The following is a 14,829-nucleotide window of genomic DNA, read 5'->3' on the forward strand; positions in this document are numbered from 1 at the left end:
TCCCTCTGAAGCATGTCTAAAAGTATCAAGAAAATGTACAACACACTAAACCCCACCCTGACATTTTTTAATTAACTGCTCAATTTAAACATCCAATTCCACTTGTGTGTGTGTTCGTGTTCACATGAGGCACAGATGTCAAGAATACACTCACTGTACATTTGGAAAAGAAAGCAACAGAACCAACGGGTTACAATTCCAAACGCAAAAAAAAAAAATGCAAACATGCACTTCAAGATACGTCACAAAAAATCAATCAATAAATAAAGTCTCACAGAAACAAATGGATTGAGGAGCCACAATGCAAACAGCTGCAGGCCGAACCCACTTGGAGTTCAAGTTAAATATTGTATTTCGTTCCACTGGTGGTACATTTTGATTATCACAAATGTCACAAATGTCCTCATATTCCCCCAATAACCTCTAAATGTCTTACAATACATACAAAGATACAAAAAAAAGACTTAAATTGAAAAGAACAAACAAACCTGAATAAAGTACTGTAGGTTTCACAGCATGTCTGAAAAGTTCAACGTCTGAAGGAACACGTTTATGCATGCATGTATTTTCATATCGTGTACAGTTGTGCCTTGAGATACACATTTTATTTGTTCCATGACCATGTACAAACATTCGTATCTCAAATCAGCTTTACACATTTAAATGAAATGAAATTCTATTCATCTGTTCCAGCCTCCCAAAAAACAACAATTATACAATAGTCATAATGCTGTACTTTATAAAAACATACAGTCATAACATAATTGGGTAGAATGTAAAGAATGAAAGAGTTTGTGCATCATGATCAATTTACTGTGATTGTGATTCGCAGTGGCTAAAGAGTATATGCCTCTGAGTATTGTGATATTTTCTGTCTATATATGTTGCTCCACTGTTTGTGTTCAAATATCTGTTGCTTTCAGGGTTATAACACCGTGACACGATGCTATGCGTTCGCCCGTCCATGGCATTTTGCATTGTTTGTTCGCATTAAGCTTTCGCGGACTTTCCTAAGGCAAAGCTATGTGCTTGTATTAAATACACAACGACGACTCGTATCTCAAACTCGTAAGCCAGGTGACTCGTATCTCAAGGCACCGCTGCATTTTTTTCCGTATTATTATTTTTTAAACAACTTGATTATCATTAGGCAACTGGACAACCAGGCAGTCTGAAGGCATCTGGCACGCCACTGTCAAGCTTGCAGATGATTTTGTATATTCCTTTCTTCCAGCACGGGTCGCTGTCTCTGCCCGTCCAAATGGCGGCGTGGAACTCCCTCAGGGCCACCTCGGACACCTCGATGAACCTCTCCGGGACCTGGAGTCGGCAAGAAAGAAAAGAACCCGTGTGATTTGACGGCATTCGTCAGTCAAAGGTAAAGTCAATAATCATAATGGGCTCCCGTTCGAAACACTTACCTGGTAGATGTTACTTTTATTGTAGTGCATGTTGAGTATGCGGTAGAGTTCTGTATCGCGGCCCACTCGGAGCTGACTCTCTCTGCCCAGGCGAGGTGCACCGTCCCTGGGTCACACACACGCACCCAAAATATTCATTTCAATGTCTCTGAATAGCATCACAACAATTCCCCCTTTGGGATTTGCTCTCGGGCCTCCGTAGCACCATAATAACACGGTAAGATACATTGAAAAACGCAAAAACCGACCGGGTGAGAGCCTCGCGGACAGCCTGCCTCGCAAAGCGCTCCATCTGGATGTAGAAGAACTCTCGGAAGTTGCTGAACCATTTAATCATCTGGGAGGTCACGCAGCGGTTAAACTGGACAAACAAGTGACAAATGAGTACTGTTGACACCTGTGAGAAACATGCCTAATATTTATCATAATCAGAATTCATGGAAATACTGCGCGCACACCTTGACATCAGGGAAGTATGTCTTGAGTGTGTTGGAGCTGGGATAGCGAGCGTAGAAGAACATGAGTTTGGCTTTCTTCAAGTGGCAAGGAGACAAGCCCTCCTGGCTGTACACATGAGTCTGGCTAAGGAGATGTGCTGCTGCATTCACTTCGATTTGGACCAATCAGATTACAGTATCTGTGCGTTGTCACGTCAATCTAATCTGCCCCATGCGGGGCCTTCGGTGATGTCATCATTTTCACTAAATCGATACTATTGGTCTGTTGTTTTGATTTGATCTGTTATATTTTGTTTTTAAGCATCATTGAGCAACTTAAAGCGTTGAAAATAACTTGAGAACAGATCTATTAACGCTGTTGAACACTCAAGCCTCTTTCGTCAATCTGCGGGAGCCTCCTGGCATTACGTCGCCTCAAGATTAAAGTTTTTTTTTTTATTTGGTTGCTATATCATATCATATAAAAGATAATCATGCACAAAAGGATATTCCGCCTGCGCTCAGGTAAAGCTCTCCACCGTCCAGCATCGCCGCTCCCCTCACGCCCCTCTCCCGCTCCCTGCCCGCGTGGGCGTGGCGCACGACGGAAGGTCCCAGGTGACCGAGCAGCGGCAGCGGGGGGAAGGAGGGGTGCGAGGGGAACTCCAAGAAGGAGTCCGAGTTGAGGAAGTCCTTGCGGGATGCCGGGGGGAGATGGGGCATCTGCGGCTGGTGGAGCGAGCGGGATAAGAGCTGCTGCATGGAGTAGTGGAGCAGCGGGAGGGTTAGAGGAGGGGCCGGGAAGGAGGAGGAGGAGGAGGAGGAGGAGGAAGATGAGGGCGGATGGCCAGATGCCGGGTCCTTGGATTGGGGCGCCCGGGCTAAGAGGAGGGGAGGGCGAGGGAGATGCAGAGAGGGGTTGGGGTGACTCGGCAGAGGCGGGCAGAGGAGGGGGTGGGGCTTCTGGAGGTCAGGTGACTTATGGGCCGCCAATGGCAAAGCCAAATCTGTGGTCTGGGCGCCACGAGGGGCCACGGTTTGTCGCTGCCTCTCTCTCTCCTCATCGTTCCCGCCTGGCCTCTCCTCCTGACCTCTGAACTCCTCCTCCGCTCTTCCCCCGGCGCCCCCGGTGGCGTCGGCGCAGGACGTTTCGGTGTACAGACGCAGGACGCGATCGATGACTCTGGCCACGGCGCTGCCCAGCTCCACCTTCAAGGCCTGGGCGAACTTGTGCCCCCCCTCCTCATCCTCGTCTTTTATCCCTCCATCCCAGTCCAACCAAAGCCCCTCCATGACGCCTTCCCCTCTTCCGGGCGCCGTCCTCTCTCTGTCTTTTTGCCTCTCTTCTCTTCTCTTAAAGCCATTAAAAGGGGCAATCAGAGAGAGGGGCTGGTTTTCCAGACCAAGGTCCTCCTCTTGATCAAACATCCTCTCAGCTATGTCCTCGTCCTCCACATCCCCTCCCTTCCCACTGCTCCCCCCCTCCCCTTCTTCCATGTTGCTCTCCCCAAAGGCCCTCAGCACTTTCTCCTGCAGGGCCTGCAGTCTTTCCCTGGCCTCCTCCAGCTGCTCCTTCAGCTCCGCTCTCCTCCTCCTCCTCAGCTCCCCGCCACGCCTGGCACCGCCCTCCTCCAGCTTCCTCCTTTTCACCCTGGCCAAGTCCTGACCCCACCGGGCTCCCGCTCGCTTTTTCACCTCGTCGTCGGTCGACACCCCTCCCTGGCCTTCTCGCTCTCCTCGGTCCGCGGTCCTCTCCTCCCCCAGGTGCGAGTTTTGGGCCAGGTGTCGCTGGATGAGGGGAAAGCCCAGGGGTCTGAAGGCGCTCGGAGGAGGCCGACCTCCGCCCGGCAGCCCTCCGAGCGCTTCCGCGGAGAAGAGCGGGGGGGCAAACGGGTGGACTTGTGGATTGGAGTCATCGAAGAGGTCTGAAGGGGAGTCCATCACTGCGGGGGAGAGTTGAAGAGAGTAAGTGTTTCTCAAATCATTTTTTTCCCATTTGAAATTAATCGAAATGCTAGTCATCCGTTCCAGGCTTGCCCCCCCAAAAAAACTACAAAAACTGTGTATTTGAATGGGGAAAAATAGTACTCCATAATATTGTTTGACAGTAATGACATCATTAAATAGAATTCAAAAGAATAAAACAGTTTTTGTCACACTGCACCAAACGAATGGCCATTGGGCTGCTCTTTCTGGTGTGTCTGCCTTGGCCACCTGGGGGCAGTATAAGACAGATGGATGTACTTTGTCATTAAGACATCTCAACTCCTCAGCTCATCAGTACGGCACCAATATTCGTCGTTCTTTGCAGAGGATAAAGAACATTTGACTGTGAGTACTTGTTACACCGTTTGTCTACATAATAATAATAATACAATTTCATTGGACCCCAAAAAGCGTGGCATGCTCGGCATTGACTACTTTTCCAACAAAATTGCGAAGAATAGTCAGGTGCATGTATAATTATGACATTTCGCTCTTCTCATCGTCAGCAAATGTCCCCTCCTTCCTTCCGCTCTACCCCCCCCCGCTCCCACACACACACACACACTCACACACACCCACCCCCCCACCCCGTTATCAGTTCAGGCAGCTTGTTAAGCACTGTTTGAGCAGAGTGTTTACCATCACACACACACACAGGATGATTCACACAGTAGTGGAGCACAAGAGGCTTGTGAGCGAGCTAACAATGGTCAATGGTCCTTTGGGAGCGAGATGGACTCAGAACACCATGTACGTGTGTATGCGATTGTGTGCGTGCGCGTGTGTGTGCGTGCGATCACTATAGTCCGATTTAGCTTTGATAACACCCTTAATCCACTTCAGATGGATACACTCACCGCACACAGAGCCGGACGGACGGACGGACGGACGGATTGATGGAGAGCGTGTAGGCTCCCCTGGTGAAACACTAAGGGAATAATCCCCCGATAAATAGCTAAATATCAATTATTCAAATGCCCTCTCCTCCCAACTATAACACAGCCCAGATGGCAAGCAGGCCAATGCGCTTATATGCGTCGGCCAGATTAGCTTTTTTAAAGCCAGCCGCAAAGCTGGCCAAAATATTAACACTGAGCAATGGACATGAAAGCCACGTAACATTAGATTAGATTCGGGAGAGGAGTATTAGTCACTATATGCAAGGATGGGAAATAGAATACAGTCCCAATTTTACTTAGTTTTAGCTATCTAATCTAATTTAACTTTGCATTGTTTGTGGGTTAAACATTCATTTAACTCAACCATCATAACGGAAATAATACTTTAATGTGGCAACGAGGAATCCGCGTATACACGTGTGTATGTGCGTGTGTGCGTGTGCATGCACATGCACGCGGGCTTACCGGCTAATTGGCATCACTTGGACAGATGATGTCGCAGTGTGAAATGATCATTTAAAAAAAATTTAAAAAAAATGCATATGCATGAAGGCACATGTGGAGAAGCATATATTCATTTGCAAAACAAACAAAAAATCAAATGTAACACTTACTCTCAGAGAGCAGAGCTTCAGCGTGCGTTCGCCGAGGCGTTCCAATCAGGTGTCCGCTTATGCGCGCTCTTCCTCGGTCGACTGTCCTCAGCTGGCACCCGCGATACTGCTAGGGGAGAGAGAGAGGGGGGGGGGGGGAAATAAATAAATAAAAAACAGGGGGAAGAGGGAGTTGGGGAGGGGGGCTCGGACATGTGAGTCCACAGCTCTCTGACCGTGTTGCTTTGTATTATTCAACTGCCACCACTAGTGATCCACTTCTTGCCCTCCCTCACTAAAGCAATCTGAACCCGGCTGGCACAGTTTTGTGTCATCATGCCCCAGTGCTGCTGCTGCTGTCCGCTGGACGACACTGCCCCGCCCCATGTTGGCCTCGCCAACTAAGCGGAAAGAGGTGGCAGAGGTGGCGAGTTGGCTGACTGGACTCCGGTAAAAGTACTGATTCAAATCAAAAAGTAAAAAAACAAAACAAAAATAATACATTCGTACTAATGTGGTGACTTGAGATACACGTTTAATTTGTTCCGTGACCACGCTCATAACTCAAGACTCAAAACCCGAAAGACTCAAATATTAAATCATATTTCACTTTCAATTTTGCTGTATATTTTTTTCAAATGTAATTTTTTTTGGGAGGGAGTTTTAAATAAATAAGAAAAATAGTTTTTTTCAATGTAATTATAATGGCCGTTAATCATCTGCGGATTTTCGCTACGAACGGTGCCTATCCACTGTAATCCGTTCCAGCCTCCCTTAAAAAAATAAATAAATAAATAAAATATTAATCATGTGTTTTTCATGAGAAAAATAGCACTCTATAATATTGTACTTTGTAAAAAGAAATATGGTAATAACGTAATTAAATTGAATGGAAAGAAGTAACCAGTTTGTGCATCATGATTTAATGCTTCAATTAATTGTACTGCTCCTTCTGGTGTGCCCGCCTTGGCCACTGAGGGGCAGTATAAGACAGCCATACCGACACAAATGAATAACAGTCACCACTACTCTCAGGAATTAAGTACGATGCAAGAATATTAGTCTGTTCTTCGCCGAGGATAAAGAACATATTCCTGTGAGTATTGTGCTATTGTCCGTCATTTGTGTTCAAATAACCGTCGCTTGAATGGTTAAAACACCGCAACCATTGATGCTTTTCGTTAGCCCATCAATGATGTTTTCCATGATGTATTAGCATGAAGCTAGCGGGGGCATTCCTAAACTAAAGCGATGTCGTTGGATTTTTTTGTTGTTGTTTTGATGACCGTAAACATCAACTGGGAGTGGCGTTAAACAGCTTAAATACATTGAGTTACTTCCCACCACTGTGATGTCAGATGTGAACAACCAATACAGTTTTTTTTTTTCAACTTCATTACCTCTCTTTCGTTGATTATGTCGTCAAACCCGCCCTTCGCATTTGCATCTCCTGTTCATTGTTTCCCCCTCTGCCTCTGTTAGGCAACTCACTAAAAAGCCCTCAGTTGTCATGGAACCAAGGCTGGCACACAAAAGATGGACGCACGGTTGCAGATGAAGGTGAGTTCATGGGGAGGGAGGACGGCACGAGGCAACAAGGTCAACGATGGCTCCATCCGATCTAAATGACAAATAATCGTGCTCTGTGAGCGTGTGCGTGTGTGGGAGAATGCAATTGCCGGCTAAAACAGACCCCTAAAAAGCACAAATGGCTCACAGAAAAGTGCAGCCTGAAGCCTAAAATTGTGCGTCATTTCTCTCAGGTCTCATATTATGTAAACTACTCAAGCGCTATCCCTCTCATCCGACCATGCGCACATGCGGCCTCTTCAGTGTGCACTTATAAATACAGCGTCCCAGTGTGAGCGGTACTTAATTACAACAATCAGTAAGGGGTGGGGGGCGGGGGGGGGGGGGGGGGGGGGGGGGGGGGGTTGGACATAAAAGGATCAATAGATGGCATAAAGTGTATATGCATTGATTTACTTATGGGGGGGAGCGGCATGGGGTTGATGGAAGCGCGGGAGGGGAGCAGGAAATGGCAAGAAAACAGGATAAAGCTTTTTTGAACCAAAAGTCAGCCACATAATGGATTTCAGACCAAATGCATGATGGATGACATCAGGACGTGGTTAGGTTACTGTCAACACCTGTGCCTTTCGACACAATAAAATGTGTTGAACACACACACACACACATACACACCACAGTTGTCTCCGCAGCTGAGCCCGTCACATTATTTCACGTTACTTTCATGTGGCTAAATCCTACTCGCCGAGTTAATTGACTAGTTCCGTGTCGCTCGCTTTTCCAGACGCGCTGACACACAAGGAGGGACCTCCTACTCGACATGTAAAGCGAAACCGTTCTTTTCGAAGCATTTCTTCTGAACATACAGTAGATTTCAAATGATCTGGGTAAATTAAAGGACTATTGAAATTGTATCTGCCATACTGGAAAAAGAGAAATTTTGAAATGAAGGTGACCAATTTAATTCATTGTCAACTTGGTGACAAGCCCAGTTGACTGTTGGCAGTCGACAATTAAACAATAAATATTGTTTATGCGCTCAAATTGTTTTCAATGATACCTTTTTTTTTTCATCATGAGATTGAGTGATAACAGATTTCCGGCAAAGAAAGCGCAGTTTGCTGTGAAGTGAGTTGCGTTCACTGGCACCATACGGCGCTCGCATCTCAAATTTTTCCTCGAAAGTCAAAGAAAAAAAAAATTGTCCGAACGATAGCTTGTATCCTGAAAAACTGAATCGGGTTCACTTGTATCTCAAGGCACCACTACTATGATTGTGTGTATGTGGGACATAAACACAAAAGTTCACACATGCAATTCAGTGTCAATATGTGATACTTTTAGAGAGGTGCAGTTATTTATTCGTTCACTTGAGATCACCATCCACACACTCTACACAAGCAGATTCCTTTAAAAGGTGGGTGTGTTCGCTAAAGTGACGTGAAAGTCAACAGACCTAGGCAGCGCAAAGCATCATGGTGCTCGCTAATACTTTTTATTTCTTGGTGTTCTTTTTAAATACAGGCTGTAGAAAATCAAGCTAAACGTTTCTCTTTACTTGCATTTGTTCCATATTGTTATGAGTGCGTGCATTAGCTATACTGTACATCACGCTAGGTTGGTATTTGTGAATTTATTTCATGTATCTCTCACTGTGCCTTGTGTGTTAACCCGCCGGTCATGTTCACTGCATTACTAAAATTATTTGGTACACGACCAAATGTGTGAGTTGAGATTGCTCGGTCAGGTTTCTTTTCCTGCAAAAGTAGAAGAGCCTAAAATCTGTGCTGCACTGAATCCGCAATAAGTGAACCAGGATATAGCCAGTGAGTACTGTACACTCAAATAGCTGGGGGCAAGGTGAACGAAACGAACAGCCACAGACAGTGAATGAGCTTATAAGGGGGTTGGGGGTGGGGGGGGGGGGGGGGAGTGTGTGTTTGTTGGATGAAGAGAGGGAAAGAGGAAGCGCCAGTGGGCGAGAGAGGAAGCTGAGAGTACAAAAACAAAAAAGCAACCAAAGGGTGTCAGTGTTTGGCTCGGTGACGGCTGGGCACGTCGGTCAACACAAACGCTGCGCCTCAGTCGGGCGAGTTTCCTAAAGCTCTTAAAGTAGCTAACATTAAGCCTCTTCTAAAAAAAATAGAACACTGGACGCTTCGGTGTTAGCAAGCTATAGACCCATCTCAAATTTCCCTTTCAGAGCCAAGATTGTTGAGAAAGTTATTTTTCATCAACTCAGCCATTTCTTGAACTTCAATGGACTTTTTGACAAATTTCAAAAAGGTTTCCGAACTCATCGCAGTACAGAATCTGCTCTTATCAAAGTGCTAAATGATATCGGGTTGAATACTAACTCGGGAAAGGTGTCAATTCTGGTCTGGTCAATGTGGGTAGGACTAAATGGAACAGTCCTTAAATGGTTCAGGTGCTACCTGGAGGAAAGGAGTTATTTTTGTAACCATTGGAAGTGTTCAAGCTCATCAAATGGCAATGAACTATGGGGTCCCTCAAGGGTCAGTTCTTGGACCCCTCCTGTTCAGCCTGTATATGCTGCCCTTGGGTCAAATTCTTCATAACTTTAATTTTGACTATCATAGCTCTGCAGATGACACACAGTTATATCTAGCAGTGTCTCCAGATGACTACAGTTCAATTGAGGTGTTGTGTCACTGTCTAAAACAGATAAATAACTGGACGAGCCAAATTTTTCTTCAATTAAACCACAACAAAACTGAGATAATTGTTTTTGGCAAGAAAGAAAAGAGGATTGCTGTTAGTAAATACCTGGAGTCACTAGCTGTAAAAACCAAAGACCAAGTCCGAAACCTTGGTGTTCTGATCGTTTCCGACCTGACTTTCAACAGTCATATCAAATCAATTACTAAAACTGCCTTTTACCATCTGAGGAACACATCCAGAGTGAAGGCTTGCATGTGTCAAACAGACCAGGACAAGCTCATCCATGCTTTTATCTCAAGTAGACTTGACTATTGTAATGGTCTTCTGACTGGACTCCCCAAAAAGAGCACTAAACAGCTGCAGCTCATTCAGAATGCTGCAACTAGGGTTCTGACCAATAAAAAAGAGGTCAGAGCATATTACTCCAATTCTAACATGGTGAAGCAGCATTTAGCTAGTATGCTGCTTTTCTCGTGCTTTTTAGAGCATTTCCATTTTTTAAAATGGTATTTCTTTCATTGTACGCGGTTTTAATTGTACTTTTATTTGGGCCTTTCTTTCCTTCTTCTCTGTTTTAAATGTTTCTAAGCTGTTTTTGTTTTCTTTGTTTTGAAATGCTTTTAATCATACAAAGCACATTGAGTTACCTTGTGTATGAAATGCGCTATATCAATACATTTGCTTTGCTTTGCCTCCAAAAAGGCGACTAATGCACAAGCGCCTTGTAAAGCGGGGGTCAAAGGTTGGCGAAGCAGTTTTGCAACACACACACACACGGTGAATTAGCTTGCATACAGAGTTGCACATAACAGCTACCCCCCCCCCTCCAGTCATAGATGCACAAGTAATGCACCATGCATGGCACTAAATTATGCACACACGCACATCCCCTCTTTTGATCCCTTGTGATAACACACACACACACACACACACACGCACACACGTGCACGGCCGTAAGCTATTATGCTCTCAGGCTGGAGTGTTTTGATGGTATAATCGCAGTGACCAGTGAGGAGAAAAAGACGGATGGAAAAAAAAGGGGGGATGGTGAGAAAGAAAAAGCGGAGCGTGCCGACAATCAGCATGCTAATGTCATACCTCCTCCATTTCATCCATCCGTCCATCCCTCCCCCCCCCCCCTCCATCTCTTTTGTCTGTCCACGTTCTCGCACCGCACAGGTGGAGTGGCGCAAAGCGAGGGATGCGTAGCGAGAAGAGGAAAATGTAACAGGATGGCGCGGCGTTATCTCCCACTTTCATCCCTCCGTCCTCTCTAGAATGCTAAAAACAAAGTGTGCCGGGGGAGAGAATACAGAGGACGAGGGAGGGTCACTATTTCCATCCCTTCAACAATAAATGGATGATCTCTGCTTATCCTCTAATCGCAGCCCCCCCCCCCCCCATTATCTCCCACTCCCCCACGAGTTCTCTTTCCTCTGCTTTTGTCGGCTCTCCATCTGTCTGTCCTTCCACTCGTCGTCCATCATCCCTCGCTCCTCTCCGGGGAGGCTGTACGTCATGAATATGGTCCCTCTGCTTCCTCCCACTCAGTCAAAACATTTTTCCTCCTCCTAACTTCAACTTGGTCCACCCAAAAAATAACCAGTCTGCGACATCAATCAAAACTATTTATTAATAAAACAGTGCAAATTACTCCGTACACACACATCCAACGAGAAATTATATTAAAAGGAGCGCTTATAACTGATTTATTTTTGGTGAATAAAAGATGTTATCAACAGTCTGTAGTGTGCGTTTACAGTGTATTTGTGAATGTTTTGGTCCAAACCAGCCAGTAACCACCATGAAAATGTTTTTACAAGGTCGGTCCTGAGGATTTAGAAATTGTTATTATTATTATTGTTTTTTTATACGATTTCTGTTCCTCATCGGCCCTCCGCATGGGCGGGCGAGCTGCGTCCGTCCAGCAACTTCTCGGCATGTTCCAGATACTGCGCGATCCGTCGCTTGACCGACTCCTTTCGTGCTGGATCCGGATCGTCTGGAAACAAGAATTCACAATTGAGAGGAGAATACCCCAAACCAAGTTTTGTTGGTCCTCGTGGGAAAATGCTTTTGCCTTGCCCATCCTTTTACTGCCTGAACTCCATAAATCACGGCTTAGCTGCAGTCCAAACTGTCTACCAAGAGAGGGCGCTACCACATTATATCATGGTCATCGGAGCATGATTTGCATTGCATATGCCTCACAACTGTTCACCACTCGTTCAGTGCGCTCCCCCGTTTACTCGCATTCCTTGTTTTCCCCTCACCTTTCACTCCAGTGATGAGTATGTCAACCACCGTCCTGTACCCGCAAATGGCGGCGCTCACTTCTCCCGCCGTCTCCCTCGCCACGGCAGACGTCAGCTCGGCGGTCGCTCGCTTCAAATACGCCGCCTCGTTTTCCGGGCTGCTCGTAGGCAACCACAACAACTCGGAATGGCTGCCGCAGGATTCACAGCCGTCTGTAACAGATGGAGAAGTGAGTGAGTGAGAAAGGACGAGTGGCGTCAGTCACTGAATCTTTCCTATTTTCAATTGGCAATCGAAAAACCCCCCCCCCAAAAAAAAGGGAGTGATTATTGTGTTATTTGTTTTTTAATTTAACACACACACACACACAAGCCCTAAAATATCCAATTTTTCAAATGTTTATTTTCGGCTCTGGGTCCTTGATTTGTGTTCACCTTGCTTATAGCAGGGATCAAAGACGGCCAGGTCGTCGTCGGACAGCGAAGGCCGAGCGTCCTCCTTCGGTGGCGAGGCGCAGCACCCTTCCGGCACCGCCGCGAAAAGTGACTCAAACTCCTCCTGAGACGCTTGTGATGCGCTCGTTCTGGGCGGAGACGTGACTGGAGGTTATGACGTCACAAAGAAGAGTTGATGAGCTACTGGATGACCTCTCCACTTGTAATAAAGTACAGCAAGATGTTCTCACTAGAAATAAAATACATTCACCTGGTAAGATTTTGCGGTGCATATCATTTTTATAAATAGTTAAAACCCCTGCCACAAGCTTTTAACACGTTTAAACTCATTATAACACAAATCAAACTAATAGTATTCCAAAGTGCCTGTTCCGTGTCTAACTCGCTCCTACAGTTCTCCAAATCCACTTCAAGCTGTTTATTTCGTCACTCCCAGTTGGAGTCCGCTGAGCTAACAGAGCAAAACGCCATAGACGGGATAACTAATAGCGTCGGTCTTGCAGAAGTAGCTGCACGGTCACAATAAATTAATTTATGATGCACAAACTGCCAAAATAATTTGTATTACTGTATGTAGACTACAGTGTAAAGTACAATATTATTGTGTGCTATTTACCTTATTAAAAAAAAGAAATCATCCATTTATAATGTTAAAAAAAAAAATATTTAAAAATTTGCGATATAGAGAGGACCCCAAAGACGAGGAGCCGTACCTCTGTCGTCCGGCGCGACGTCTCCCCGACCTTCTTCCCCCATCTCGCTGTAGGCCTCAGCCGCCACCTCAGGCTCTCCCACGTCAATTCCCAGGTTGGTTCCTAGGTCCTGGGGCAAAGTGGGCGCCTCCCTGCCCGCCTCCTCCTCTGCGGGCTCGCAGTCCGAGGCGCTGCGCTCGGGCAGGGGGATGAGAGGAGGAGGCAGGATCCCGGTGGAGGACGCAGGCGAGGGATCCAGAGGCCTTGTGACGTCTCCGCCCTGAGTAGGGCAAAATAAAGGTGGGAAAAGTACATTTCTAAGTGTCTACTTTTATACTTTTACTTAAGTACGGAATAGTACTTTTGACATCTCTGCTCATATCTCCAGGAACACATCAATGCAGGCGTTACCCTGAAGAAGTCCTTGAGCTGCGGGCTGTTGTAGAGCGCGGGTATGCTCGTCGAGAAGACCAGCGTGGCTTCTGCAGCTTTCCTCCTCTCCTCGATCACGGCCTCATCGAACCTTCCTGAAAAGAGAAAAGCGCGAGTTAAAAGTGGGGCGGGGGGGGAAACGTGACGACGCGTCCTCTCGTCGTACCGAAGACTTGCGCTCGTGGAAACGGCGGGAATTCCTCCTGTTTCCGGAACAGGTTCCTGTGCGTGAAGGCCAGCTCGCCGTGGAGCTTCTTCAGCTCCGAGTACCTCCTCCACACCACCACCTCCTTCACGTCCTCCGGGCAACGCTTGGACACAAACTACAAGGCAAAATGTATCAAATCCACTTTGAGTTTGAACGTGCATTTGTCACATTTGCCAAGGGAAAGTCAAAGCCCTGTTAAACTATGGACAAATGATTCCCTTTGATTTGGACTTAAGGCATTTCCAAAGCACTCCTCGTGAATAAATCACAAGATCACTCGTGGAAATAACTTTGCAACAGACTTCATCACGTCCTGAGGAAAGATGCTACTTAGTCTGAGTAGCATAGCTTACTATGACGTCACAACAAATAGCTTAGTGCTACTCATGAGTCATTACAAAGTAGTTTTGCCCGATGAGCATAACTGACCCTTGCCGTCACTTTGTACTCCGTGTGTCCCTTCTCGTGCGTGCGTATGTCGGTGACGCTAAAGAAGCGGTAGTATTCTTCTTTTGCTTTCCGTGACATATCGGTTCTTGGCGAGAAATACAACAAAAACAACGCGTTTGGACGTAGAGCGCGAGAGCACCTCCGCCTCCCGACTCACTTCCGGGTGACGTGTATGTACGTGCGCGCGTGCGTGATGACGTGAGCAAAACACGATTGAAATATTTGTCGTATTCTCATTATTGTATTTGTTTACAGTTTAAATGTATTCCTCGAGATAATGTGTAATCAAATGAAAGGATATGATATAAAATGACGTTACTAACAATGTATTGATAAATTACTTTGTAATTAGCTTTTATGCTGGACATTTTTTTGTATATGTATTTATTTGTTTTTATTGTATTTATTTGTATCTGCCTTTTTTCCTTTTTTTTTTGCTGTTTTAGTCAGCTGTTTGCAACCAGGTCTGCATTGCAAATCAGAATCGTTTCCTCAGTTGCCTTAATTGGATAAATAAAGGTTAATAAAAAAAACATCCTTGTACATCACTTTGTAAGAAGTATGGTCGATCGATTTATGTTCATAAAATAATAATAAATTTAAGTACAGTTGAACTTGCAGTGAACAACAAAACCACTTGAGGGCGGTAGAGGTCAGATTTCTGTACAGACAGCGCTCCGGTGGAACTGTAGTAACACAAAAAAAATCCACCAGGGGGCGCTTAAAGCACCACTAGTATTTATTGTCACCTTCCTTTCAGTACATCAAAAGGTGATTTTTTTTTTTGG

At 45.8% G+C, this 14,829-nt stretch overlaps 2 protein-coding genes and 1 long non-coding RNA gene across 6 annotated transcripts; 1 reads left to right on the forward strand and 2 right to left on the reverse strand.

Annotated features, from left to right (window-relative positions):
• Positions 1-51: 51 nt before the first annotated feature.
• LOC133473019 (prospero homeobox protein 1-like) lies at positions 52-5,663 on the reverse strand. Of its 4 annotated transcripts, XM_061764726.1 has the most exons (7): positions 5,573-5,643; positions 5,358-5,466; positions 2,369-3,801; positions 1,880-1,993; positions 1,670-1,782; positions 1,422-1,527; positions 52-1,320 (listed from the first exon to the last, which is right to left on the reverse strand). In XM_061764726.1, coding segments are annotated over exons 2-7 (1,941 nt in total). In that variant the 5' UTR covers positions 5,359-5,466; positions 5,573-5,643; the 3' UTR covers positions 52-1,146. The 4 variants fall into 4 exon arrangements, with proteins under 4 accessions (XP_061620710.1, XP_061620713.1, XP_061620711.1 ...); XM_061764729.1 differs by having other exon boundaries at positions 1,880-1,986; positions 2,368-3,801; positions 5,358-5,659; XM_061764727.1 differs by lacking the exons at positions 5,358-5,466; positions 5,573-5,643 and adding an exon at positions 5,209-5,346.
• LOC133473025 (uncharacterized) lies at positions 3,658-11,040 on the forward strand. Its single transcript, XR_009786938.1, has 3 exons — positions 3,658-3,823; positions 6,819-6,896; positions 10,728-11,040. It is a non-coding gene; the product is annotated as an uncharacterized LOC133473025 (long non-coding RNA).
• A 123-nt stretch (positions 11,041-11,163) lies between these two features.
• Positions 11,164-14,265, reverse strand: snx15 (sorting nexin 15). The gene is made up of 7 exons (XM_061764733.1): positions 14,021-14,265; positions 13,550-13,706; positions 13,363-13,478; positions 12,973-13,231; positions 12,239-12,403; positions 11,822-12,016; positions 11,164-11,550 (listed from the first exon to the last, which is right to left on the reverse strand). The coding sequence occupies exons 1-7, from the start codon at positions 14,117-14,119 to the stop codon at positions 11,435-11,437; spliced, it is 1,107 nt and encodes a 368-aa protein (XP_061620717.1). The 5' UTR covers positions 14,120-14,265; the 3' UTR covers positions 11,164-11,434.
• Between the last annotated feature and the right edge of the window lie 564 nt (positions 14,266-14,829).

Source organism: Phyllopteryx taeniolatus, chromosome 23 (genome assembly GCF_024500385.1).
Source record: "Phyllopteryx taeniolatus isolate TA_2022b chromosome 23, UOR_Ptae_1.2, whole genome shotgun sequence".
NCBI classification, from domain to species: domain Eukaryota; kingdom Metazoa; phylum Chordata; class Actinopteri; order Syngnathiformes; family Syngnathidae; genus Phyllopteryx; species Phyllopteryx taeniolatus.